Here is a 27,722-nt window from a genome sequence, read left to right as displayed (position 1 = left end):
CTTCATCAAAGAAGACATATCAATGAAGTCTTGAAGAGGTTCAACATGGAAAATTGCAACAACGCTTCAATACCAGTCATGGCAAATATGAAGTTAACTAACCAAACAGATGAGAAAAAGGTGGATGCAACTATGTACAAATAGATTGTAGGGTCTCTCAGATACTTCTGTAATAGCAGACCTGACATTAGCTATGGAGTTGGATTGATAAACAGGTTTATGAATGAACCAAGGCTATCACACCTATCAGCAGCCAAACATATCCTGCAATATTTGAAAGCGAGATCAAACTTTGGTCTCTTCTTTCCAAGGATGACAAGCAACATAAAAGGAGCTTTAGAGGTATGGTGTGACTTTTATTGGTGTGGTGATAAGGTTGATAGAAGGAGCACATTTGGTTACCTGTTTAAGTACATGGGAGCACCAATTTCATGGTGCTCTAAGAAGCAAAACATGGTTGCCCTATCATCTTGTGAAGCTGAATACATTGCTTCTGCAGAAACAGCTTGTCAGTGTGTGTGGTTGGAAACACTCTTTGATAAGTTGAAGCTAAAGTGTAAGAAACCTGTAGAACTTCTAGTAGACAATTAATTTGCTATTAGTTTGTCCAGGAACCCAATTTTCAATGAAAGAAGTAAACTCATCGAGACAAAATTTCATTTCTTGAGGGATCAAGTCAATAAAGGAAGATTGAAACTGATATATTGTTTTACAGAAGATCAAATTGTTGATGTATTTACCAAAGCATTGAGAGAAAACAAATTTGTAAAATTGAGAGATTAACTAGGTGTAAAATCCATAGAGATTTTGGATTAAGGGGGTGTGTTGAGTTAATCCAATATTCCCAACTGTAATAACTGTCATATACAATTAATTTCATTTTAAAGCTTTCTACAACTCTATATATACCTATGCTATGAATGAGAAAACCCTCAGTTTCTCTATCTCTCTGTTATTTATATCTTTCTCTGTACTTTATCCAATCTCTAACAAACGCAACTCTTATTTTATTTTAGGGTTAAATATGTTTTTAGTCCCTATACTTTGAGGCGATTTTGGTTTTAGTCCCTCTTTCAAACTAAGGTACAATTTAGTCCTTCAACTTTAGAAAACTCTGGTTTTAGTCCTTTTTATCAAATTTTTTTAACTTTATTTGCTGTTTCAAACACGTTTCATTATAGCATTTGGATTGTTCACACTGTTTGACACATTTTTGCTTCAATGTTAACTTAGAAACGCGTTTGAAATAACAAATAAAGTTACAAAAATTTGGTAAAAAGGACTAAAACCAGAGTTTTCTAAAGTTGAAAGACTAAATTGTATCTTGGTTTGAATAAGGGACTAAAACCAAAATCGCCCCAAAGTATAGGGACTAAAAACATATTTAACCCTTTATTTTATTTGTTAGCAGTTATGTATTGACTAGCTACAAATATGTGGAAGCTTCGTTATGGAGCTTAATATTCACATATATTATTGTGTTGTTTTGTTTATGCATCTGTTTACACTTTTCAAGTAGAGATTTCATTGCCTTTTGCAAATGCAAAGGGAGGTATGGACATCCAGAATCTTTGGATCATTGGTGAGCGGTTAAGGTAAAAGATGCAAATGCAAAACCTTATTTCTTTTTGTCCTTAAATTGCAGTGTTGAATATTGAACCATGATGTTTTGTCCTTGATTATTAAAATGTTTTGGTTATCAAAGGAGTATGAGGTTGAAGACATTGAAATGGAGAGATAACAACACCAGAGCATGTATAACACCTCAAAACATTGGGCCATCTATGAATTTAAAGGGATCATAAAGATCTTAGTATTGGATCTATTAAAGAGAAGGTTCACTGGGAAGACAAACATAAATATCATCTGAGTCTAACTATATAAAAGATTGACACCACTCTCTATTAAAAATTTTAAGATAATGAATTAATAAATCTTTCACCTTTGTGTAGTATTCTATAGTATTATACTTTTTTTTTTCTAACGTGCATATCTGGATTTCCTATAACCTCTCCTCTTTAATGAGTCGCTTCCACACTTGGTTGACAGTTTGGTCCTTGTGAGGGAGATATGCACTTTAGTGATAAGGTTGTCCATTCAAACACAACTTGTCTATTTATATAAGTTTTTAAAAATCATTTAAACGAATAATTTTTAAATAAAATTTTAGCCTAAAATAAAAGGTCACGAGCTTCTGTAAAACGTAAATAAAATATTTGCTTACTGGATCCTCCTCCTCCGTTTATTACTTTTCTTTCCCCTGTTTCCCCCTAACTCTAATTTTTCTTTACATATTTCATACCAAAAAGTGGTTTATGGAATGCTATTCAGCATACCGGAACAATGAAAAAAGTTGTGAAAATTAAGAGATATTCTGAAAGTTTTAGAATATTCACATTTTTATATAAAGCAATGAAATATATCGGACATGATTACGCTGTTGGGAAAAAGACAGCGCAGAGAAAAAAGAAAAAAAAAATACAGAGAGAAATGGACAGTTATGAAAAGAAGGGATATTTATGAAGGGAGTGGAGAAAGAAAAAAAAAAGGAAGGAAGCAGAACAAAACGATATTTTAAATTCAGAAAAAACAAAGTGCTGCAATAATATTTTGGCCCATAGAAACATATTCTTATCATGGTTTTGGGATATCAATCTTTTATTTCAAAATATCAAAATGCTACAATTTAACTTCAATTTTATTAATATAAATAAATTTTAAAAATGAAAAATATAAAGATTGTATAAAGTTTATAAATAGATAATATAAGTTGAAAATGTAGGATAATTTGATGAGCGAAATGAAAGCAATGAGTTAAAAAGTTTGGATGAGATTGGACATTCAGTGGGCGTCCACAGTGAGTAAAAGAATGAAAACAAGGTGCCCCACCCACCACAAAAAAGTGTATTGTGAAAACAGACAACCTTCAACCAACCAACAACTCCATTCTTATCCAAACCCCCTTTTATAAATTGCCTCAGAACAACCTAAACAAAAAACAAAACAAAAAACCTTTTCATCTTAAGGATGTCTGACATTGCTATTCTGGTGGCGGAGGAGTACGAGAGGCGGGTGAAGATTTTGAAAAAGAATGGCGGTGCTGCCGGAGAAATCGACCTGCTTTCTTCCGTCTCCGTCATGGTATCAGGACTCAAGGAAAAGAAGCAGCTTCTCCAGAGGGTTTTGGAACCCAAGACCCAACTTGCTATGGCTGCTTCCGACAGCTTCTTCTCTGCTTAAATTCATCTTTATCTCTTCTCCTTCTTTCATCTTTTCTTTCTTCTCCACTCTTGTACATCACCGTCCTTTTCAATCCAAACCAAACCGTTTTTCCGCGGCTTAAAATCTATGATGTCTTATGCTAAAATATCTCTGTTCTGTTATCGATTTGTCCTACTCTTATCCAGAAATTCTTTATAACGATGATGGATGGATAAGAATCACGATAAACTTGCAATTGCTCCCCATTCCTCTGATTATCATCGATTAATTAAATTATCCGTCATTAATTACAGATGAATCGCATTAGGTTAAATTGGATTCCGCATTTCAAATACGCGTTTTGCTTGCTAAAGACTATGATTACTATATGCACCTCCATTCAAAGCACAAAACCATTAAAATATCATTCCTTGTTGTACTCTGTCTACGTGGTTGTCGTTTATACCCCGGTGTTTATGAAAGTATGGGCGAAAACAAGAACAGGACCTATTTATGAATTTTCAAACCTGAAACATGTTTTTGGATTATGAATTTCTTAAACACGATTTCAATTGAATAATCAGAAATATATATCACAAGTTCTAAAAAAATTATTCGAGAAAACTTGAATAATCTGAAAAGCATATAATGTATTCCGTACAGCTTGTTCTGAAAATTGTTTTAAGAAAATTGTTCAACAAACTTTATGTTGAAAGTTTGTACCTGAACGTTTGTTTAAAAAATGTTGTTGTTAAAACCTTTGAGGGTGCAATAGTAATTATGACGTGTTAGAAAGAGAAGGCCTTCTAATACAATACAGCTCCCAATCTTGAGCCCAACTTTCTTTCTTCTTGTCACTCACAATGTTTATATAAACTTACTGAAACGCAGTTACTAATTGTCTCCTATATAATAATAAGAAGGTTAAACTATATTATTTTTTAGAAAATTTTAAGGGGGTGCTTGAAGAAATTGTAAGCGTGCAGTTAGTAAGAGAGTTTAAGATTTATGAGTAAGAGTATGGGATATTTAGTTACATTGTATTTATAAGATTCACATGGACTATGGATCTATTGTTATCATTAAAATAATATTTATCTAGAGTATAATAATAAAGTAATTAATGATAACATAATGATACATCTTCGTAAATAATAATCATAATACCAAAGTGTTAAGATTAGTTATGATATGTAGATATTGTTTCAATAGATTTAGGTTTGAATTATTCCAAAATAAAGAGGTTTAATAAGTCTTGTTAAGTTATGCTCTTTAATATATCTATTAGGTTGGATAAAAATAATATTCATATTAAAACTATATCAAAATAATTTTCAATTAAATTTAGAAGGGAAGTAAAAAATATCATATTGTTAAATACATAATATATTTTCATCGGGTCAATTAATATGATGGTTCAAAACGACATTATAAAGACTATCATCTATCAATATTTTGATGTTTAATGCCTAAATAATAAAATAAATAACATAAATATTATAATATTTAGAATAAATTATATAATATCAACACTAACCCTAGTTGGTGGTGAGTTGTAGAGGTGCAATGTGGAACACTTGTTCATGATTGTGTTTTCCTATATTGCTTGGAATGAGGTACAGATTTGGCACCTTTGATACAATTGACTGGTTGGAGGGAGGTATGCTGTTTTGTAAGAAATAGATATAACTTCTTCTTTGAAGTTTCGTATTAATTAGGGTTGCTTACAAAATTAAGATCACATAAAATAATATATTTTCTTGAATCCTTAATAATCTGTGTGATATTTCTTTGTTCCAATTACCTTCTCTTTATATAAAACTAAGATAACAAACTACTAGGAAATATATCCAATTACTCATATTTAATTTGTTGACATGTGTCTCAAAATATGGTATTATATCAAAATATGGTATTATATAGTCTTTTTGTTTTCATTATTTCCTTAATGTTCATGTTACTTATTCTTAGATTGAGTTTCTATTTTTCTTCTCGAATTTGTGGAATAATTTACCAAAGATACTATTATTTTTCTTTTGGATATGTCTTTCAGATTTCATCCATTTAACAAAACAAAAACAGTTAGAGTTGTCAAAATGGGTCATTCAATCCAGTTTGGTTTACCCACTATGGATTCATAATTTAATGAGTCAATTCAACACAACTCACTTATTAGCAAATTCAAAAAAATCAAATATGGTCCAACCTACGGATTAATGAGTTAAACGAGTTGCTCACTTAATTAGATTTTTTTTTCTTCAATCTAATTAAAATTATTTTTTTATTATTAAAATCTAAATAAAGTTTAATCACATACAATCTAAAATGATATTATACTCCAAATACAATCCAAAATCACAAAAATACAATACAGTATAAATACATTTAAAGATAAAAAAGTAATTATAATTTTATTTTTTATTATAATTTAATATTTAGAATTTATGGATTGGTTGGTGAGTCAATTCTACTCATCGACTGTAATTCTTATTTGATCAAGTTCATTTTTTATTCGTATTAAAATTTGTAATTTTTTTAATCCAACCTTATTCGAATATATGATGAATCAGATTCATTCACAAGTTTTGACATATTTTAACAAATTTATATAATAACAATTTCAAATCCTACAAATCCCACCATGAGTTATTTCGTCCTCTTTTTCTTTCTCATATCCTTTGAAATTTTTTCACCACTTTTTATTTTTAGAAAGAGAAATCAAGAGAAATAATCAGACAACACACTTTGACAAGACGATTTTACCATTATCAAATTGATTACAATAAAATTAATTAATTATTTAATTTTTTTTATATCATCAAACTTTTCATTTGAGTATTATATATAAAATTATAACATTTAGATATATTTATATAAATAGCTTATTTATTTAAAGATAATAATTATATTAATTTTCTTAAAAATATTAAAAAATATTTTTTTTTCGTTTATTAAGTGTAATTTATTTTTCGCAAATTTTTTAGAATAAAAGCATTGTTTACCACTAACACATGATTCAATAAATATTCTGTTATAATCTTACTATTTGCTATCAAAACTCAAGCAAAGTGGCTTATTTAAATTTCATATAATGTATTTATAGGAATCATATTGACTACATTTTACTTTAATAATGATTTGTGTATAAGTATTTCATTTTAATACAATATATAACTCAAAATTCTAATGGTAAATTTAATCATATAATAATATTGTTTCATAACACATTACTAATCGCTTTTCATGTCAATTTTATAATTTTATACAAACAAATTCATACTCAAAATTGTGTGTACACATCAATAATTAGTTATCATAAAGTCAATGTTTATATTGATAACAATGTTTACATGTATTTCTCTTTATAATATTTAACCTCGAATTCAAGTCAGTTTAACTTTGCTTAGTATAAGGATTACATTTTACAATATGTTTGTCTTTTATTGATATTCGCGTGTTAATTTTGTATTTAAAAATGCACCATTTTAATATATAATTCAATACTTTAACGTAAATTTTAATCAAATAACAATATTATTTTATTACACATTACTAATTAATTTTTGTATGAATTTTGTAATTCAAGACAAATAAATTCACATCCAAATATTATTTTTTTAATCTTATTATTATTATTATTTGTACTACTATTACTATTATTATTATTATTATTATTATTATTATCATTATCATTATCAGTATCGATATTATTATTATTATTATTATTATTATTATTATTATTATTATTATTATTATTATTATTATTATTAGTATAATCTATTACAATTATTAGTATTGGTATTATTAGCTATACTTTCTCTTAGCTTAAAGAAATATTAAATATTATAGTATCTATAATTAATTATTTAATTTTTTAATTATCAAACTCTCTATTTAAATATTATATTTATAATTACACATAATTATAACACTTAAACATATAAATAATTTTTTTTTAAAATATAATAATAATGAGTTAATTTTCTTAACACAAATTAATAAAAGAAAAAAAAAAAAACAAGGATGTATGGGTCTCATACTACTTATTCTGTAGAGTACGTGCTATTTTAAGAAACAACAACCAATTTATTATTTATAATTGTGTTTTAATTTTTTATTTATTTATTTAAGTGGTGTCGGTAGATATATAAATATTTGATTCAACTATATTACATATAGAAAACAATAGATGTAATAGATGTTGATCAATAATTTTGGAAAAATAAAAATAATACACTCAAAATTTATATTTAGTTATTGACACAATGTAACAAAAATAAAAAATTGGATTATTAATATTATATTTAATTTGTGTTGTTTTCATTTTTATATGTAATTTCTCTTTTATCATTTAAAAAAAAAAATCTCGGCATATTTGTTTAAAAAAATGAAGATAATAAACTATCTAAATCTAATTAAGTATTAAGAGACATAATTACTTTAAAAAATATATATGATAATCAAACTACAATTGAAAATAAATTATGAAAAAGCATATATAATAATTACTTTTTTCATATTTATTAAAAAGACTTATCAGATAAAAAAATATGAAATTAATATTTTAATATAAGTAGGACAACAAAATATTTTTTTTTCTTCGTAATAAAATATAACATTGGAGAAATAAGAATAAGAATAATAAATATGTTTAACTTAAAAAAAAAAACATGTGAAAGAGGAAAAGAAGACCATAGGTAAATTAAGAAGTAAAGAGTGAAACAATAAAAAGTATCGTAATAAATCTTTTATTCTTTATTATATTTAATTTTATATTTTATTATTTTTTAACTTTAAATGACATGTTTCATAAAAAGAATTAAAAGTGTATCTAATTTACGAATTCTCGTTATATACATAAAAAAAATTTAAAAGTTTGAAAGTCGTGACATCTCTCACGTTGAAGAAGATCCCATCCGCTTCTATACATAGATACTATGAGTTAAGTCATATATAATAAAAAGTTAGATTAACAGATGAGAAGATGGTTATAATAATATTAATTATCCTTTAATATAGACGTAGATGTCAAAATTAAATCTTTATAAAGAGTTATTACAACTATCTATTATAGGTTTTAGTATAATAATAAATGTTTGATCAACAATTTTATCGACTTGCTTCACCGTTTTTAAATGGCCATACTTAATAATTTAAAAATCAACATCTTTGTACTTTTTAAACTGTTTGTCAAATACTTGTAATTGCATCAAATTGTTGGTATTAATAGTAAGAGTCTTATAATGTACAAATAAATAAGAGTAATATATAAAAGGAAATTCAACTTTTTACCTATATAGTAATTTTCAAATAAAAAATACATAAAATTGATATTAAGAAATGAAATTTTAAGGGTTAAATATGTTTTTAGTCCCTATATTTTGGGGTGATTTTGGTTTTAGTCCCTCTTTCAAACTAAGGTACAATTTAGTCCTTCAATTTTAGAAAACTCTGGTTTTTGTCCTTTTTACCAAATTTTTTTAACTTTATTTGCTGTTTGAAACGCGTTTCTCAGTTAACATTGAAGCAAAAATGTGTCAAACAGTGTAAACAATCCAAATGCTATAATGAAACGTGCTTGAAACAACAAATAAAGTTAAAAGAATTTGGTAAAAAGGACTAAAACCAGAGTTTTCAAAAGTTAAAGGACTAAATTGTATCTTAGCTTGAAAAATGGACTAAAACCAAAATCACCCCAAAATATAATGACTAAAAACATATTTAACCCAAATTTTAATTCTAACTCAACACCCTAACTTTGATACTATATTAAAAAATAATAACTAATATCTTATAGTGTGAAAGTGGACTTCCAATCTTAATACATAAAAGTCGTAGAACTTTCCATTTTCTAAGAGTGTTTACTGTTCTCAATGAAAATGAATTTCAAGTTATTCGGTTTAAGAAAACAATTATATTTTTGTTTGTAAATTGAGATTGTTATTTTATTTGTTATTTTCTGATTATGTAAAGCTGTATAAAAATGAAAAATTATTTTCTGTAGCAAAATTAGCAGTGGTGGTCCATGCAATTTAAACGCACGTTAATGCATGACAAGTGTCCAATTTGAAGTTATGAGTTTATAATTATATATATACTTCTTTGCCCTACTCCATTCAATTTCATCACCTACCTTTCCTTCGCGTCACAAATTCAGATCTCCAAAATAAAATAAAGTATTAAAGTCCTACGAAATTTTAATGTTGTTAAACAAGCACACGAAGTTGTTAAACAATTATTAATATTGTTGATTAACAATAATAATAATTTATCCTTATTTCGATACATTTAAAGGTCAAGACAAGAAATAATTTAGAGAATTTAAAAGGAAACCCTTATTCAAACACGACCGAAAGTCACACAGTGTAGAAACTAGTGTACCTACATATCACGCCAGCATTTATAATCTTATAACAAACTACTCATTCTTATTTTCTCATTATCTCTACATTTTCTTTTCCAGAAATTCCTCACTTACAACTAAAAACAACATAATAATAATAATAATAATAATAATAATAATATAATAGTATAAAAGTAATTTTCGGAAATAAAAATGAAGACATAGAATAAATAAATAATAATATTTTACTTTTATACTATATTTAAAGTAATAATAATACTTTGATATGATTATTTACTTTGATATTTAAATATCATACTATAGATCCCAATAATAGTTTTATTCAGCCAATTAAATTATACAATTTTACAAATTAATAACATGATATCGTGTCAAATGAATGTATTTGACACATTGATGTGTCAAATGAATGTATTTGATATATTGAGGTATCATAATACTTGTAGGGATTCTAGATTGGTTTTATCTTAAATTTAAGTTAAGAATAATAATACTATGACATACTTTTACATTCATTTGATACATAATACAAAGATAAAATTGTTCAAAAAAGTGTAAAGTTTTTCAAAACCGAAAAGAATAAAAAGTAAGTAAGAGTAGTATTAAATGAACGTACAAAATTTAAGGGTGTCAAATAATTATTTCTCTTTTTTAAGTTAACTAATCATAAAATGAGACATGGGGCGTGCTCTGCTAGAATGAGTGTCCATTTGAAATTGAAAAGGCTGCACTCTACAGCAGTCGCGTGGTCCATTGAAGCTATATTTGAACATAGAGCTAGTGTGGCCATAACCACATTTTCTAAGCAGCCAAAACAGTATGAAGCAAGCACAGGGAAAGGGAAAAGGACTGTGTAGTGAGTGGTCCTGGGTTGGAAATTAGGACACAATAATAAGCTATTATGCATTAAAAGCAACACTGTTGAATGAAGTAAAAAATATAAACACTGCCATTCTAATTCTATATCTACTTTTGTCTGAGTTGGGGGAAGCTATATACATATATACATACGTCAACTCTCTTTCTATAATTTGTATGAGCTTGAAATGTTGTAGAATTGTTATGTATAAAGCTTTGAAATAATGAAGTTGTGGAGGAGGGTAAAAGATAGAATGAGTGCTGACAGCTAATTCCTGTGCTCTTGCATGTGACTACCACAGCCTTGTGGGGACTCATCCCATAATGATAAAGCTAGCTCTGTCTCTCACTTCTGAGAATTCTCTTCTACATCATATCATATGCATCAACAAATCATTTAACCTTTTCACCTACCATTTATTATTGCACCATTTCAATGTCTATCTACTCCTACTCCTACTATTACTGTTCCCTGCACTTCAACAATTTACCTCTTTGAGAAACTTGTAAGGTTTTTTACTCCATCAAGATCTTTCACATACATAATCAACTAAGGAGATATTTCAGTTTATTATCATCATTATTATTATTATTATACTACACTATGAACTAAACTTGTTAGCAGTATCATATGATTGATATTGGTCCAACAAGTTTTCTCACACAAGTTCTGTTACAAGGTTTTTCCTATAATGTGAAGTGTCTAATCACTACAACAACAACAACAACCATCGACCCTTTCGTTGAGAACTTTTGAAGTGCAAAGCTTTTGCTTTCTCTGTTTTGAATTGAGAAAGAAAAAGAGAGGCTTTTCAAAAACATCTCCATTTTGGTGTATGTCCGATGTGGACTCTGCAGCATCGAACTAAAACGGTTTCCAAAATGCACCAAACCGAAATTCAGAGTTAAACAAGGTAGACTTACGCTGATTAACAGGGAAAGTAGCTATAGAGTCTATCTTTTACTATATATACATATATAAGGTTGGATATTAGAAGATGGAAAAGGTAGAAAAATGTAAGGATGCATGAATGAATATTGTGTGAAGGAATGAATAATACCGAAAAGGGAATTTGAGTGGTAGTGTATATGAAAGCAGATCAGAGATATGTGTGCCAAGTGCTACCACCCCTTAATGCAGATAAGAAAAAGATGAGTTGGTGATCATTGCCATCGTAGTCTTCTTCTTCTTCTTCTCGTAGATGATTTTGAAGGAGGTTGTAGTTGGCGACAACATGATCTGGCAAGACCTTGTGTCTGCAAAGTGGGCAAGTAGCACAGTATTGCTGCAACCACTGGTCCAAGCAATCCTTGTGAAAAGTGTGTCTGCAGTTGAGGTTCCTGACCTTCTCCCCTTCCTGGAATTCAGAGAGACAAACTCTGCAGTCTATGTGCTCTGCCTTGAGTCTTGTGGTGCAACGAATGGCGGGGTTCTTCTCTTCGATGAAACTGAGGTATTGGGTGGTTGATATTGCAGGTGTGTTTGATTTAAGGTAGCGAATGATAAGGATAAGTTGTATTAGCATGTATGTTAAAAGGACTATTGTCTTGGCATAAAGCTCATACAAGAACTCACACACAGACCTTGTCATGGCTTCTTCTACTTCTTCCTAACTTCCACTGCAATTTTTCTCTCTATCTGGACAATAAAACACCATTCAATGCACCCAGCCGCGCAATAATTTCACTTATCCATTATAACATGCCTTCCATTTTTTTTCCTACATACCCAATACTACAATTTTTTTATCCTTTTAAACTAAATTCAATATTATTTTAATTAATCAAAGATTTTTTTTTTTTTTTAAATTAATGCTTACAACTACTTCTCCACGTCACTACTTATATTAGAATAAACTCATCCAAACTTGATAATCAATCTTACAAGAAATTAAACCGTCTTTGGTCGAGTTAGTGTGAAGTAGAACATATAATCTCTTCTTAATTTACGTATTTCTGTAGACAAGAATGTGAAATAAGGTCGGAGGTTCGCGTAGGAATGGTGCTTCGACATACAAGGTAGTAAGTAAAGAAAATAGTTAAGATTATTAAACGGTAAAAATGGAGGTTGCAAAAGGGGGACAAAAACGACTTCTGCCACAGTATTGATGGATATATAAAGAGAAGAATTAACTAGAGATACAATACCAGTCACCTCACATAAGAAATTGGCATTTCTTTTAAGTAAGAACTCTAAAGTTATGAGTTTGTAAATATTTTTTTTATAAGGTGCTCATCTAACTTATACTTACATGTGAATTCTTAAAAATCTTTTTTAAGGATGAACAAAAACATTTCCAACTGTGAATACTTTTTCAATGATAACTATATTATACGAGTGTCTTGTCTTTGTGGTGTTAGCGATGAATCTTTAGAAAGAATGTACTAGAGAAATTCAACAATGAGATTTGAGTCAAACCCATATAAGAGAATAATGTCACTTTTAACTCAAAATCTTAGAACAATAGGATTAATAGTCTTTATCATTATATGTTACTATATTTTCTTATTTTTATTTAATCTCAGACTTAAACTCGTAGTTGAATTTTTAACGCACACCTTAAATTTTTGTATAGTTAATGATGATTTATAGATCTCTTTTAACTAAATCATGACCAAGCTAAATATGAATCCCAAAGTAAATAATACCATATATAGAGAAGAAAGAAAGGTATTTGATGGAAGCATGGTGAAGGAGGTTTAAGATTTCGACAAAGAATTTGAAGTGAAGAAAGAAGAATGAAAAAGAGGGGCGACTACAATAACTTTAACTCTTAAAAAGATGAGTTGGGTTGAGTATTTTTAAATATATTTTTCCTTATTCCATATTATCCAAATTCCTACCAAACCGATCGACCACCTATCTTTTCATTCGATTTGGTCGGATAGAGTCAATTTAGACTTTTTGACTCATCCCTAATGGACGATATCAATATTTTGATATTAAGTTTGTCAAGCACTATTGTTAAGATTAATCACCGTCTTTGGAATGTTGTCTATTTTGAAATTTGAAACTCTACTATAATTTTGTTCTTAAAAACATATTAAAATATATAAAAAATGTGTATTTAAATTGATTTTGACATTAACTTTTAATTAAGGTAAACCTATTGAGAATACCAAAAAAAGTAAACCTATTGAGAATACCAAAAAAGTGTATATTATTATTTTATGAATTACTTTAATAAAAAAAGATAGAATATAATACAAAGTTTGTCGTAATGAAACTTCTTAGATTAATTGAGAATATTTCAGTCCAATACGTGACTTTATTACCAATAAAGTGTTGTCGGATGCGCAGACACACTAATTCAATAAATTCCTATATATGCTAAGATTTTATGATATAAATTGAAATGCCAAGTTGCCATGGAACCTGTCTTTCTTCTATTTTTTAGAATATATTTTCTATTTATCTAATGGTTCAAACCAAACTTAACGTAGAACAAATGAGACAATTATAAAAACAAGGTGCTGTCATGCGTTCTTTGAATGCTATCAAGCATTGCTAGAGCTTTCTCCCACAAAATTTTCAAACTAAGACATGGATTTTCTTCTGAATTTCTTCTTATTTCATTTCAAAATTTTAAATTTAATTCAATATTATATAATTAACTTGAAATGTATAAATTTGTTTTTATGTTTAGTTGATATAGAATTTTCAACATTTTATAGGACTATCATTAGTATCCAAAATCATACAAAAGTGGATAAAAGGTTTGAAAGAGTGAATCGTAATGAATGCAATTGCAAAATGATAATGGTAACATGGTTACACAAAAAAGGTTAGATGATGACGACGGCTTCCAATAATATCGTAATAGAGTTTTAAAGTGAGATGTTGATATGTGAACTGCTGATTTTTTTATTTTTTTTTATATCTCTTTTCCTATAGTTTTTGTTATTTTGTTCATGACCTTAAATTTAATGAGATACATTTGAGATATTATTCAGATAGGAGTGTAGTATTTTTGTCACATTTTTATTTCTAGAAAACGTCTCTGATAATTGAGAAAAAAAAAATTGTACTTATCTTTAATAACAGAGGACTATTGGATATATAGTTAAAAAATTATTACTCCTTATAAACAATAGAAAATATGAAAATTCTTCTATGTTATAAAAAGTTGTAATGTCTTACAATCATAATATATATATATATATATATATATATATATATATATATATATATATATATATATATATATAATTAACAAATCAATAAAGATATGAGTAAAGTTTTTTGAGTATTATTTTATGACTTAATTGTACTTTAATGTATTTATAATTGACAAAATGTAACTTTTTACTTATTTATGAATATGATAAAAATTTAAAATATAAATATAATAGTAATTATTATACAGAAGTGTAATATTTTATTTGACAAATTTTCGTAATAAAATGTTTAACAATTTCATGGTAACTATTTAAAAGGGATGATTTTATATAATAAAATTCATAATGAATCTTAGCCAAATTATAAATCAATGATTTAGTTTGTTTGGAATTTTGTATTAAATAAAAACTAAATTGAATCAAACTATATTAATTTGTATATTTAATTTAGATAACCTTAAATAAAAATTAAAGTAAACTGATAAACAGGCCTAATGGTTATTATTTATTACTAAATAGCAATAGTATGAACAAGGAATAAGACTTGTTGAATGTAAACTTTTTGAAGGATAAAAGACTGAGATTGATTAAAAAATTTAAAAATTTAAAAATTGGAAATGAATTTTACGAAAAAACAAAAAACTACACACTCATGGTTTAAAAAAAAATTATATGATGAAACTGATTGATGACATAATAACTTATTATATCATTATTAGCATATTGACATAAATTCGAATATATCAACAGAACAACTATACATGCCGACAAATTTTATTTAAGGACTAATTGTGAATTAAAACAGAATTTAAGGTTAAAAACATAATACCTAAATGGAATTTATCTCATTAAGTCAAACTATAAACTTTTATAATATTTAGTTTTTATTTTCAAACTTTTTATAAAAATAAAGTACTTATATTTACCTTATGCATAAATTCTCAAACTTGACTTAGTTTTTATTCATAGTTTTTATTAATGATGTAGAAGATTTTTATGCTGTGAAACGGTGAAAAAACTCATATATATATATATATATATATATATATATGTAATAATTATCTTTAAAATATCATAGAAAAAGATTTATTTTGTATATCCATTTAATAGGATAAAATTATTAAACAAAACATTATATAATCATTAAGTAAAGAAGATTAGCATATATTATATTAATCCATGAAGTATGTACAAATAGTTATATAACTAAACTAATAAAACTAGAGTTTATCAAAAAATAATTATATATAACAAGATCATCATAAAATTATATCGTTGCACCATTCTCGTCTTGCATTGGATCAACGGTTACATCTCATATGCTCATACTATTAAGGTGATTATTACAAACAAAGAAAGAGAACACCTAGACAAAACAAACACAAAAGAAAAGGTAATATAATGTGTAAAAAGAGTATAAGAGATATTATAACATATAAATTATTCATAAAAACAACCATATCATATACAAAGACTCATATTAGACTCAACAATCTATATATGTGTATCATTATCAGACTTTGACAAGTTATGCACTTGTAGTGGTCTTTACTGCTTTGCAGAATCATTGGTAATGAGTTTCACCCTAGCATACAAAAGGTATAGCCTAGGATCCAACAATTGTTTCTCATTTATCAAACTTAGAAAATCATTAGACATAGTCAGATTACTACATCTAATGAAATTTGCTCCTAACTCCATATGTAGCTTCATATTCCTGAGATTTTCTACCAACTCAAGTTCTCTGATCATCATATAAGAAACATATATTGTCTTCATGTTCAAGGTATCTGCCGCAACATCTACCTTTCCTAGATGGTACTGCAGTTCAAAGTCATAATTCTTCAAGAACTCTATCCATTGCCTCTACCTCATATTCAACTCTTTCTTATCAAAATGATACTTCAAACTCTTGTGGTCATTGAATAGTTAGAACTATGCACCATATAGATAATGTCTTCATATCTTCAAAGCAAACACTACTGTCGTCAACTCCAAATCATGAGTATGATAGTTCTTCTCATGAATCTTGAAGCATAAGAAATTACCTTCTTTTCTTGCATAAGCACACAACCTAACCTTTAATGAGGAACATCACAGTAAATCTCAAAGGATTTACTTGTGTTAAGGATTACCAACATCACTCGACAACCTCCGCTTCGATTCTTGAAAGTTTTCCTCACACTTGTCTATCCAAGCAAACGGTTAATCTTTGTCAGTTGTGTTAAAGGTGTCACTACTTTAGAGAATCCTTCTATAAATCTCCTATAGTAGCAAGCTAAACCACAAATATCTCTATTACTAACTTAGATTGCTTTGATTACAACAAGATAACTCCTAACATGAAATCCATATATCAGTACACATATTATTGCAATCACCATTAATCCTCTTAGGATTAGTACCAACCATTCTTATATTACGATAAGATAACTCCTAACATGAAATCCATATATCAGTACACACTATTGTAATCACCATTAATCCTCTTAGGATTAGTACCAACCATTCTTATATTACATTATAAACCAACCATCATTTTAACATTCACAAAACCACACATTAAACATACCATACGAGACATATGAAAATGTAGTTGAACTTTGATAATTTTGCTTAGCGACAATGTCTATTCGCATAACGAGTGGTGTCTGAGAGCACACTCATTCAACGACTAGATAGCTTACCCAACGAGAATATAACTAGAAGTTACAGGATTAAGTTCTCACAAAAATCGTCTAGGAAGACTTTTCTCGCCCAACAAGACTAATCAGTGAACTCTCTCACTTTGTCTTTGCCCATCGAGTATATTCTGGCCCAACAAACTATAAATAAGTAGTTCTTTAACTTTGATTTCGCCCAGCAAGTATATTCTCGTCTAACGACAACTTAGTCTGTAACTCTCTAGCTTTGGCTTCGCATAATAAGTATATTCTCGCCCAGCAAGTCTGCAAAATTTTGCAGAACTTAATTTTGCACATTTATGTCATTCCAGTCTTGCAATTCAATCCAACAACAATAACAGATGCCAAAAATACCAACTACCAGATTGTAATGACTTAATTGCAATACCAACCAGACAACATAGCCAATTTCAAAATAAAATTCAAGTAAACCAAATTAAATCCTAACTCAACTCCACATATCATATTTCATTAGACAACTCAATCACACAAACCAAAAATAGTACTAGCATACAATTGGTCATTCCAGGGCAACTGTTCAAGAATCCTAAAATGACTTCCAAACACATAGGAAGCTCTGTCTGCCCTTATGAACAACGCAATTACAATCAGGATACACCATTAAATTCATTTATTAGTAGAAACCCTTATAGAAGACTTGGACTACATGTAAACCAAGATGGTCAACATATATAGAAAAGACATACAGACCAAGAAAATGCATAAAAAATCAATTTACTTTATAAGAGAAATTGATCGAACAAAAGTGAAGAATTTATCATAAAAAATCATCTTAATATCTTTAATCTCCAAAAAGGAGAAAACTCCAAAAAAAAGTTTTTAAAAAAATAATATAATTTTAAAATAATGTAGCTTATTTATAAAAATTGTATTTATACTTTAAATTTTTATTATTAAAATAATTGAATCATTATAAACCTAAGATTTCTGAAGTGTATATGTTATTGTTGAGAATGTAAATTTGTTCGCATTCACTGTATGAATAAAGTGAATGGATAAAATTAGTTACCACTTCCATTTTATTTATTTCTATTTATTGTTCATCAACATTTTGGATTTATAATTTATAACGTTTTGATCAATTCATTAGAGGACCTAAATATTAAAAAAAAAATTGTAGCATGGTGACGCTAATATATTAATTACTGACATTTATTAATAAAAAAATTTATTGTTATTATCATCATTATTATTATTTATTGAAAAATACACACTTCGTATAGATGTATTAAAAGGTATGTTACTATTTTTCCTCTTGCTTAGATTCTTTCTATTGCAATGGCTTGGTTCCATTTCATTTATCCATCTTTTCTGACTGAGTTGCTGCTAACTTGGGTGTACGTTCAACAGCAGTGATTTCATTATACAGACACATTATTCTGGGTTTGGCATTTCAATTTTAATTGTGATTGAGGAACATCACACCTTCCAATCTGTATTTTTGACTTGGTCTCAATTCTTCCATTTCATAATACAATAGTGTAGACCACCACAATGATGCATCATCAGACACCATATTCCTTAATTCATCAAAATTTATATCACAGCATGCTCTCCTCTTACTACTACTGTACAGACAAATACGTAAAGAAATTTAGTAATCAATTTCCTTTCTCTGAAAGATTGGAAATAAATTCACCTTTAAATATCTTTAAATCCCTTTTAAAAAAATTAATCACATCAAACAACGAAAAGCACTCCTTATAAGTATATGTGTAGCCCACAAACGCTTTCGTCAAATTTATTCATAATTCAAAATTTCGAAGATTCATACTATTGAACCTTACCGTGCATGATAATCTGCCCCTTATGAAATGTTTGGCGAAACTTCAATGGTCAACAGCACAGCACAGGGGAGAGGCATAAGAAATATTGCTACGTTGAACCACACCCTGTCGGAGATCCTATAGCCAACGGATATAAAATTGTGAAAGTTGCTCAAATCAACCAAACACAAAATTATGAGGCAGATGGGAAAGACACTGCCTCAGTTTCCTTTATCTAATATAATCCAATAATTATTTAATCAACTAAGTATATATAGTACAGATACATTATCGTCAAAAAATTTCTGTCAAAATATGTTGAGCAAAAACCACTACCTTTGCTCAAGAGAACTTACTGCACAGTCAGTCTAAAACGAATTTCTTTAAAGCATTTAGTATCTTGACAAGTGATACTTTCCTTTTACATCCCAGGGACCAGGGTGCTAGCCTGGCTTCCATGTATTGTGCCAACTCAACCCCAGCGACCATACCATAGGGCTTGTTTTTAAACAGTTCATTTTGACTAAAATCAAACTACTGCATGTAGGGGTATCATATAGAATGCTGATGATTTCCATAGTACACCATTCCCGGCGGTTGAAGTGGTCGAAAACTAGGAGGTACTGGAGCTTGCTGCGTCAATTTTATTGGTTGATGTGGAGCTATCGCTGCTGGCTGCTGCTGACTTATTTGCATTGTCTGATGGGTCAGAGGCACCATTGGACCCACCATATGAGGTGGGGGTGGTCCCAGTGGTAGAGGAGGGACGCTACCATAACCATATGGAGTAATAACCCCTCCAGTTGATTGCAAATAATGGTGGGAGGATGAATTACCAAGCAATTGATATTGACTCTGTGAAGTTGCGGTTGGATTCTGCAAGGTGGGTTGAGGTACCATAGCCGGTGGATATGAATGATTTGATGTGGCAATTAACTGTTGTGAAGACATAAAAACATTTGGATCTGATATAGGTATTGACTTCTCAGGTTTTGACATTGACTCAGAAGTTAGACTAACATTTTTTGCCTCTTCTGCTGCAAATGAAGAGAGAACAGAAGTCATGATAAACTGAGATGATGAAGAAGCAGCTAGCTTATCTGCAACCTCAGCTGCAATTGCTGCGGCTGACTTTTTAGTCGCTGGTTCTGATTTTATATTCACATCAGTAACAGAAGACGTTGCAGTTGAAGCTTTATATGAAGAATCTTCATCAAGTCGCTTCCGCATGTTGCTAGCCTCTTCTACTTGTGCTTGTGCTACCTCCATACCATCAAATTCAAATTCGTTAGCAACATAAGCAGCAAAATCCTGACAAATTTCCTGAATGAAAGCATAATAACACATACATATAATGGCCTGTAATGATCAGCAGGAACTTAGTTATTTCAAATTTGTGAGATAGTACACTAAGTTGTTTCTATTTCAAAACTCAGTTTATTAAATCAAACGCCTTTGAGGTTCCTAAAAGGTATGTCATACACTCCTACGTTCAGAAAGGGTTAAATATTTTTTGTCCTTAGAAGATTTCATATTTCGAATTTTAGCTTCTATAAAAATTTATCCATATTTGATCCTTCAATCATTTTCCCTCATCAATTTCAGTCCCGGGGAGGTAATAAAATGGACAAACAAAATTTAGAGATTAAAATCAGAAATCTAAACCTTTCAGAAGTAACACCGAATTCCCCACTCTCCTTCCCAGTTTACAAACGTTCCCAGACACGTATACTACTTTAAAAAAGAACAGTAGAGTTTGCGTACACCATGTACACCTTGAGGAAGGAGGATCTAATTTATTCTCTAAAATGTTTTACGACTAAAAACACTATTCATGAACATTTTACAAACTATATATAATATGGTCCAATTACCTTTTATACATATATACTAAGAAGAGACACATGAGAAAGGTTATTAAATAATGGAAAACCTAGATACACGAAAAATATATATCCCATTTTCATCTCATAAGAAACTACTCAAAATAGGACAGTCTTCTGATAACAAGAATCACAATAATGAATACCTGAATCTGTGTCCGAACATTCTCCAGCTCGGATTCCTGATACATAAAACACAACTAATTAAAAGATAGCATTGGGACTCAAATATCAAACAGAAACCTAATAAATGCTGAACATTAAATATAAAATCTTACTGAGCATATAGAAACAAATACTTGCCTGCTCAAGCAAAGCTTCCTTTAACTGCGTTACAAGTTCTGCTCTACTTGCTTCAACTACTTTGAGATTTTCTATGCATTTTTTCAAAATATTTTCTTCCTCCTCTAATTCCTTAGACAAAGTTTTTCGCTTAGGATCCTTTACTGAAAAAGAAAAAAGAAAGAAGTATAAGAATCCTATTTCCAAAAATCATGCGTTAATTTTTTATAGTGATAGCTTACCAATAGAACATGCAATATCAACATTTTTTTCCATCTTCCTCACACGTTGAACAGCTGACTTGCATTTACTCATCTCTAAATCTTCACTGGAATGTTCATTAAGCACTGTATGGAAAGCTGAGACTATTTTTTCTGCTGTACCTCCAATGGACAATTTCTGGATTACATAAAATTCATATGGTTAGCGGCGCAAGAAGAATTGCAAACTGTTCTGAAGGGTGCAATAATTTAAAATGCATAGAAATGTCGGAGAATAACATTGGGGAGGGAAGAGGCACAAAGCCTCCCATCTCACCGTTTTAATGGAACGAGAATCCTTTTTCACGATTCTGACAGATCGGGATCGCTTTTTGTTGAATTCCAACTGTGGAGGTGCTTCTTCTCCAAATATAGATTTTTTAAGGATCTTAGTATGAGATTCAAACACTTTCCTTTCTTCCCATATATTAACCTGAAGTAAGGTAAGCACCGAGTTAGATCAAACTGCCTGCATTGAAATCAAATATCATGGTATGCAAATCATTTCTCAACATTTATATGCTATAGGTATCAGTTCTTGCATGAAGAAATAAGTCTGCTACAACTTCATGTCCAAATCCCAAACCATCCAAAAGCCTCTTTTATCACATTTCTAAGGAATGATTTGAATAGTTGTATTCACTTGTAAAAGCTTTAGACCCTGGAAAAGGGCTTACCAGTCTAGATGCTGCATGCTTTTCTTGATCATCACCTTTCTCAAAAACATCCTTAAGTGCTGCGGGAAGAACCCTCCAAAATTCAGTCACAAACTCATCTCCTTTACATTTGCTGTTCTGAATAATATCATTTGCAAGATACAGAAGGGGGACTCGATGAACCTTTTCTGAATTTTGAAATTGCTTATTCCATGTTTCCACTACCAGCTTTGCCTCGCTCCAGTGAAATATACACCAATGTGATAACGCTATTAAAAAATTAAAGATAGCAAAGCATATATGGCACAAACAACCAATCCATGCACTTCAAAAGATCAACTTAATAGGCAGTAATATTTAGTGTTTAATGGTTTGCACTGAGAGCACAAAACAATTTTACATCGTTATCCAAACACAAATAACCATTCAACTAACTTTTAAGGTAATTATAGTAAAAGTCAACAAAACTAGGCTGCCAGAGCACTAGGCAAATCCTTTATAAAGGTGGACATTGCTATGGTCAATAATGTGTTTAGGGTCTTAAAATAGATGACAGAAGGATGGCAGCAAAATTAAAATAGATGACAGAAGGATGGCAGTAAAAAGTTCAAGATCCAATTCTCTGTCCGCCTAAAAGCAGAAAGGGTAATGTATAAAGCAAAATTGTGCACTTTATTATTAATATAAACCAAAGAAACGACGGATAAACTTGCAGAATTAGAGCCTTAGCATAAAGTCAAATTTACATGGGCATTAATTTATTCATCTCCTCGATATACGGATCACATGAAACACACACATCTGCGTTTAAATACTACTTTGATGCCTTTAGCATGATTGAAACAGACAGCCCACTAAGTTCCTTTCAGTACAACATGTTACTTCACAGATAAAAGCTCTCCTTGTAGTTGAATAGAAAGTTTAGTTCTACCTCAACACATGACAACTTTTACGTTTGTACATTGCTTATCCAAAAAACAATAATAACATTCATAAACTTTCACAAAGACAAAATTGGAAAGATATTCAAGCCATTCAAACACCAAAAGGAATCAACAACATACAAATCTAGGGCAACAATTCATATGCCCTTCACAGAATCATCAATCAAAAGTCATAATTCAATAGTTTTCTGCTTCTTCCCACATAAACTGAAAATATTGACCAGCTCACAATTACCACGATACCTAAAGATATAATGGCACCTTTACAAACGAACATGGCAATTCAATTACACCAAAAGCTATTTATGCAGAGACCAATTCCCAATTTAACACGCCAAAAGCATCTCAACTACATCACGCTGTCCATTCATGAATAACATTCTTCCTCTGAACAGAAACACTACTAACCCGTCCCCAATTCGACGAAGTAATTATAACAAGTAAGCACATTTATTCGATAAAAAAAAAGTAATAAACATGTTTTTCTATAAAAGAAGGATACTTTCAATGCACTTCTGGGTTCTGTTGAGCTTGGACAGCTTGTCCGCGAGTATATCGGAGAAGACTTTACTCATACCAGCAAACCTGCGCGAGAAATTTGATGGGTGAAACCCTAAGAGCCAATAGAAGGAATTGATAAAGGAAAATGCAAGAATTTGTTAGAAAAGTAAAACCCTAGAACCTAATGAAAAGATAAAGGGAAAAAGAGGGAAGGTAGTTGAGAAGCAAGGGAGTGAATGCAGATAATTAACGAAAAGCATAGAACGAAAGAGAGGATAGGAAATTGAAGAAGCAGCGGCAATACCAAATGTTGAAGAAGAGCGAAATACGACTGCGTTTTGGGGGAAGAAGGAATGTGTATGAAGAAAAGAAAGAGAAAGAAAGATGTTTGTGAATATTATAGAAGAAAAGGAGAGAAGAGGAATGAAGAAGGAGAGCAGCAGTAGTTAAAGTTTAAGGTTTCGGATTTCCTTTGTCCAATTGCCGCAAACTCTGTCACTTTGTCTTCAATCTCCACACACATGTCATCAACATTTGTTTTCTAGGTTTGCTAATATTCCTTTTATCCACTTTTCCAACTATATAAATATATATATATATATATATATATATATATATATATATATATATATATATTTTTTAAAAAAATTAATAAATTTCTAAAAGCATGCATGCATTAAGAAAATATGAGTTTAAAATCACATAATTTTTTTTAATGTATCTTTATACATAATAGAAGTATGCCTCAATGCAATTTATAATAATGATGGGNTATATATATATATATATATATATATATATATATATATATATATATATATATATATATATTATTCATTAAAATATGAGTTTATAATTATGACAAATGCTTAAGAAAATATGAGTTTAAAATCACATAATTTTTTTTAATGTATCTTTATACATAATAGAAGTATGCCTCAATGCAATTTATAATAATGATGGGAAAAAATAATAGATAGATAAATGTCACGTGAATTGACTTATTTTGCTCACTTTACTATTGACATATAAAAATCAGTGAGAATGAGTTTATCTACAAGTTAATGATGGACTTAAAAAGTCGTGGTTAGTCCTCTTTTTTTATTGACTTTATAAGTTGACGAAAAATAAATAAATAAAATCTTATTTCATAAAATTGACGAATTTAGTTGAAGAAACTAAAATATGTTAATATCTTATCCTAAATTTGAATATAAATTCTTCTATTAATGCTAAAGGATTTGACTTTTTTAAAATAAGCTAACACCAAAAAGAATTTGAAGAATATTAAAACCTAGAAAAATACATACACAAATTAATTTTAAACCCACTTATCTTAATCTATCAAGATTAATAAGAAATTTGAGTTTAACAAAATAGACTAATAAATTAAATTACATCATCTCTAATGAGAAAATTATAATATAAAATATTATTTTATTTTATTTTATATATTTTTAAGCATTACAGTTCTCTATTGTTGGTATTTCATGGTAACACGTTTTTTCAAACATAACATATCGTGTGTACTATGTCTGGCTTTCATAAATTAAAACATCATTTTGTTTGTAAAAATAAATCATTGTTGATTAATTGACACTATTAAATTAACAATGCATTCATATTATACTACAACATTATCTCCAAAATCTACAAACAAAATCATAACACATTCAATTCACTGACTTTAACAAAAAGTGCATTTAAAGCATTTAAAGCTATAGATTATTTCATGGTTTAACAATTTTCTTCTAATCAATGAAGAGTCTTTTTAAGTGTTTATGGGGAAGAAAATTTAAGAAAGATCCTCTTTGAACATTAAGAAAACTAAGAAGATATTTAGATGTGAAAATTCATTTTTAAATATTCAAAAACAAGAAAAGTTCAATTAAGCGGAACTATCAACAAGAACATAAAAGAAACATAATAGCCAAATAAAACAAGCATTATATGAATTAAAAGAGAAGCGAAAATGGAGTAAAAGATGAAAGACTAAAAAGGAGATGGGATTATGGTGTTGGAATACCACTTGAGGGGGCACAAGGCTCACCAAACTCAAGATAAGTTGATGTTGCACCACTTGAGTCATAGACTCAAGATAAGACTGAGAGAAGAAGACACTCTCAAGAGAGCTCTCTTAAAGGTGATTAAATATAAGTGGATAAGGTCAAAATACTCAACCCTTTACAAGTATAAGAACCCTCCTTTTATAGGTGATGAGAGGGGTCTCTTTGAAAAAGCACAAACCTAAGGACACTAAAGCAAATACAAGGAAAATGCTTCTAAAAACTAGGTCACTTAAAAAAAAAAAAAAAAAAAAAGACATCTTGGTGTAGGGTGTGAACTAGCTTTCCCACCAAGTCTCTCTTAGGCACCTTTAACCATCTAGAAAAGGAAGGTCAACTCAAAGTTCTCCATGCTCTCCAAAAGGCACCACAAGTGTGCGAATGCAAGTCCAAGTCTCTCTTCCTCTCCAAGTAGTATCATCCTCCTCCAATATGGTCCTAGTCAACTCTATAAAATAAACATAAGAGTCAACTCAAGTCAAGTCACTAAGTTAACCTAACCATAAGTCAACATAAACAAATGTTGATAAAGAAATAGAAGATGGATTAAATGCCTTCTTTATTGTCATGCTCCTAGTAATCATCTTAGGAAGATCCTTTATGCTCTCATGAGAAGTCATGGACTCATCGCTTAGTATCATTTATGTTATGTTTTCTTTAAATGATTTATTGTGGTTGCAGATGGAAAAGTCTGGTCTATTTCTATTTGTTTTCACAAGTTGTAGTTAATTTAGTAGCATGAATTTGTAACATGAATTTAAGGGAGATAATGGATGAAACATCTTTGTTGAAGTAAGGAGATGCGGCATGAAAGACAAATCATCTCTCATGTAATTATTTAAGTGTGCCTTCCTTTTTTTAACAAGACATTATGCTTGAGTGGTATCTACAATGTACATGGCAAAGTTGCATGACGAAGATTCTAGTAAGGATTCCTTCGCATGCACTACATACACATTGAAGAATATTATGTGCTATTTTTTACCATGGAGGTAATTGAATCACACTAAAGACTTCATGAATAAAGTGGTTGGGTTGGTGCGTTTATGTTATAAAAGTTATGGTATGTGTGACTGATTGGAAGAAAAGTGTTGTACGTCTCTATTGCGAATTTACTAGTGTTTTTGGAATCAAAAGTGGAGTGTGTTAGTGAGGTAAAAATGGAATTGATTATGCTTGTATGAGAATCAATTTTGGACACAATTGCACGAAAGTCATTGTTGAGTAAAGAGAGTCGATTATGCTTATTGAGATAATTGATTCTAGTGTCATACAAAATGGATTCTAATTATTTCAAAGTTATAAAGAGAACCAATTTTGATTTCATATTTGTAAAGAGAATTGAATCTCCTATCAAGAATAATTGATTCTCCTTGTGCATGATGTGTTGTTATTTGTAATGAAGTGAAAAAGGATAAATTTGAGAGAGCCAAAAGGTGAGAAATGAGATTGTTTGAATTAAGAAAAAAAAGAGTAAAAAGTAAGAAGAAATGAAAAGAAAGTTTAAAAATGTATCACTGAGTTGATAGATAAGAAAATGTCTTAATTAATAAAGTTAAAGTTATAAGATTATAATTTTACTTTTATAGTTAAAATGAATTCAAAATAAAATATAATTAGTTTAAGTTAAGTTAAAATTATATTTTTATTATTATTTTATAAACTTACTTAATTATTATTATTTTTAATTTTGTTATTACTTTTTCATAATTTTATTATTTTAAATAAGATCATATTAAACATTATTATGAATTTTAACAAAATTTATCAATCATCTAAAAAAAATAGAAAGTATGGATGAATCAAAGTTAAATTAATTACCTTATTAATACAATAACTTTTTTTTTCAAAAAAAAACATACAAATTATTATTATTAAATTTGTAAAAATTAGGAGGATTTAAAATTAGGAGGATTTAAAATTTACTTTATAACGTGTGTTATTTAATTTTAATAAATATTAAATATGAAATTAAATATAATAAATAATAAAAACAAATAAAATGTATTGAGGAGGAAAGTTCAGATATTGTTTTAATCTACGCAGTTCTATTCCAACTTTAAAACATAGAACTTATTGTTTCTATTAAACTCTTACATATTATATTATTTATGAAG

General features: G+C 29.1%; 2 protein-coding genes across 2 annotated transcripts; both read right to left on the bottom strand.

The window, feature by feature from the left end:
- Positions 1–10,885: 10,885 nt before the first annotated feature.
- LOC111242514 (E3 ubiquitin-protein ligase RHA2B-like) lies at positions 10,886–12,153 on the bottom strand. The gene has a single exon (XM_022786040.1). The coding sequence runs from the start codon at positions 12,013–12,015 to the stop codon at positions 11,524–11,526; it is 492 nt and encodes a 163-aa protein (XP_022641761.1). The 5' UTR covers positions 12,016–12,153; the 3' UTR covers positions 10,886–11,523.
- A 7,216-nt stretch (positions 12,154–19,369) lies between these two features.
- LOC106773996 (regulation of nuclear pre-mRNA domain-containing protein 1B) lies at positions 19,370–24,081 on the bottom strand. Its single transcript, XM_014660771.2, has 8 exons — positions 23,844–24,081; positions 23,541–23,623; positions 22,116–22,363; positions 21,716–21,871; positions 21,421–21,577; positions 21,200–21,342; positions 21,043–21,078; positions 19,370–20,276 (listed from the first exon to the last, which is right to left on the bottom strand). The coding sequence occupies exons 2-8, from the start codon at positions 23,611–23,613 to the stop codon at positions 19,566–19,568; spliced, it is 1,524 nt and encodes a 507-aa protein (XP_014516257.1). The 5' UTR covers positions 23,614–23,623; positions 23,844–24,081; the 3' UTR covers positions 19,370–19,565.
- Positions 24,082–27,722: the final 3,641 nt, after the last annotated feature.

Source organism: Vigna radiata, chromosome 1 (genome assembly GCF_000741045.1).
Source record: "Vigna radiata var. radiata cultivar VC1973A chromosome 1, Vradiata_ver6, whole genome shotgun sequence".
Taxonomy (NCBI): Eukaryota; Viridiplantae; Streptophyta; class Magnoliopsida; order Fabales; family Fabaceae; genus Vigna; species Vigna radiata.
Note: the sequence above shows the minus strand (reverse complement) of the source record. Positions and strands in the feature narration are given on the sequence as shown.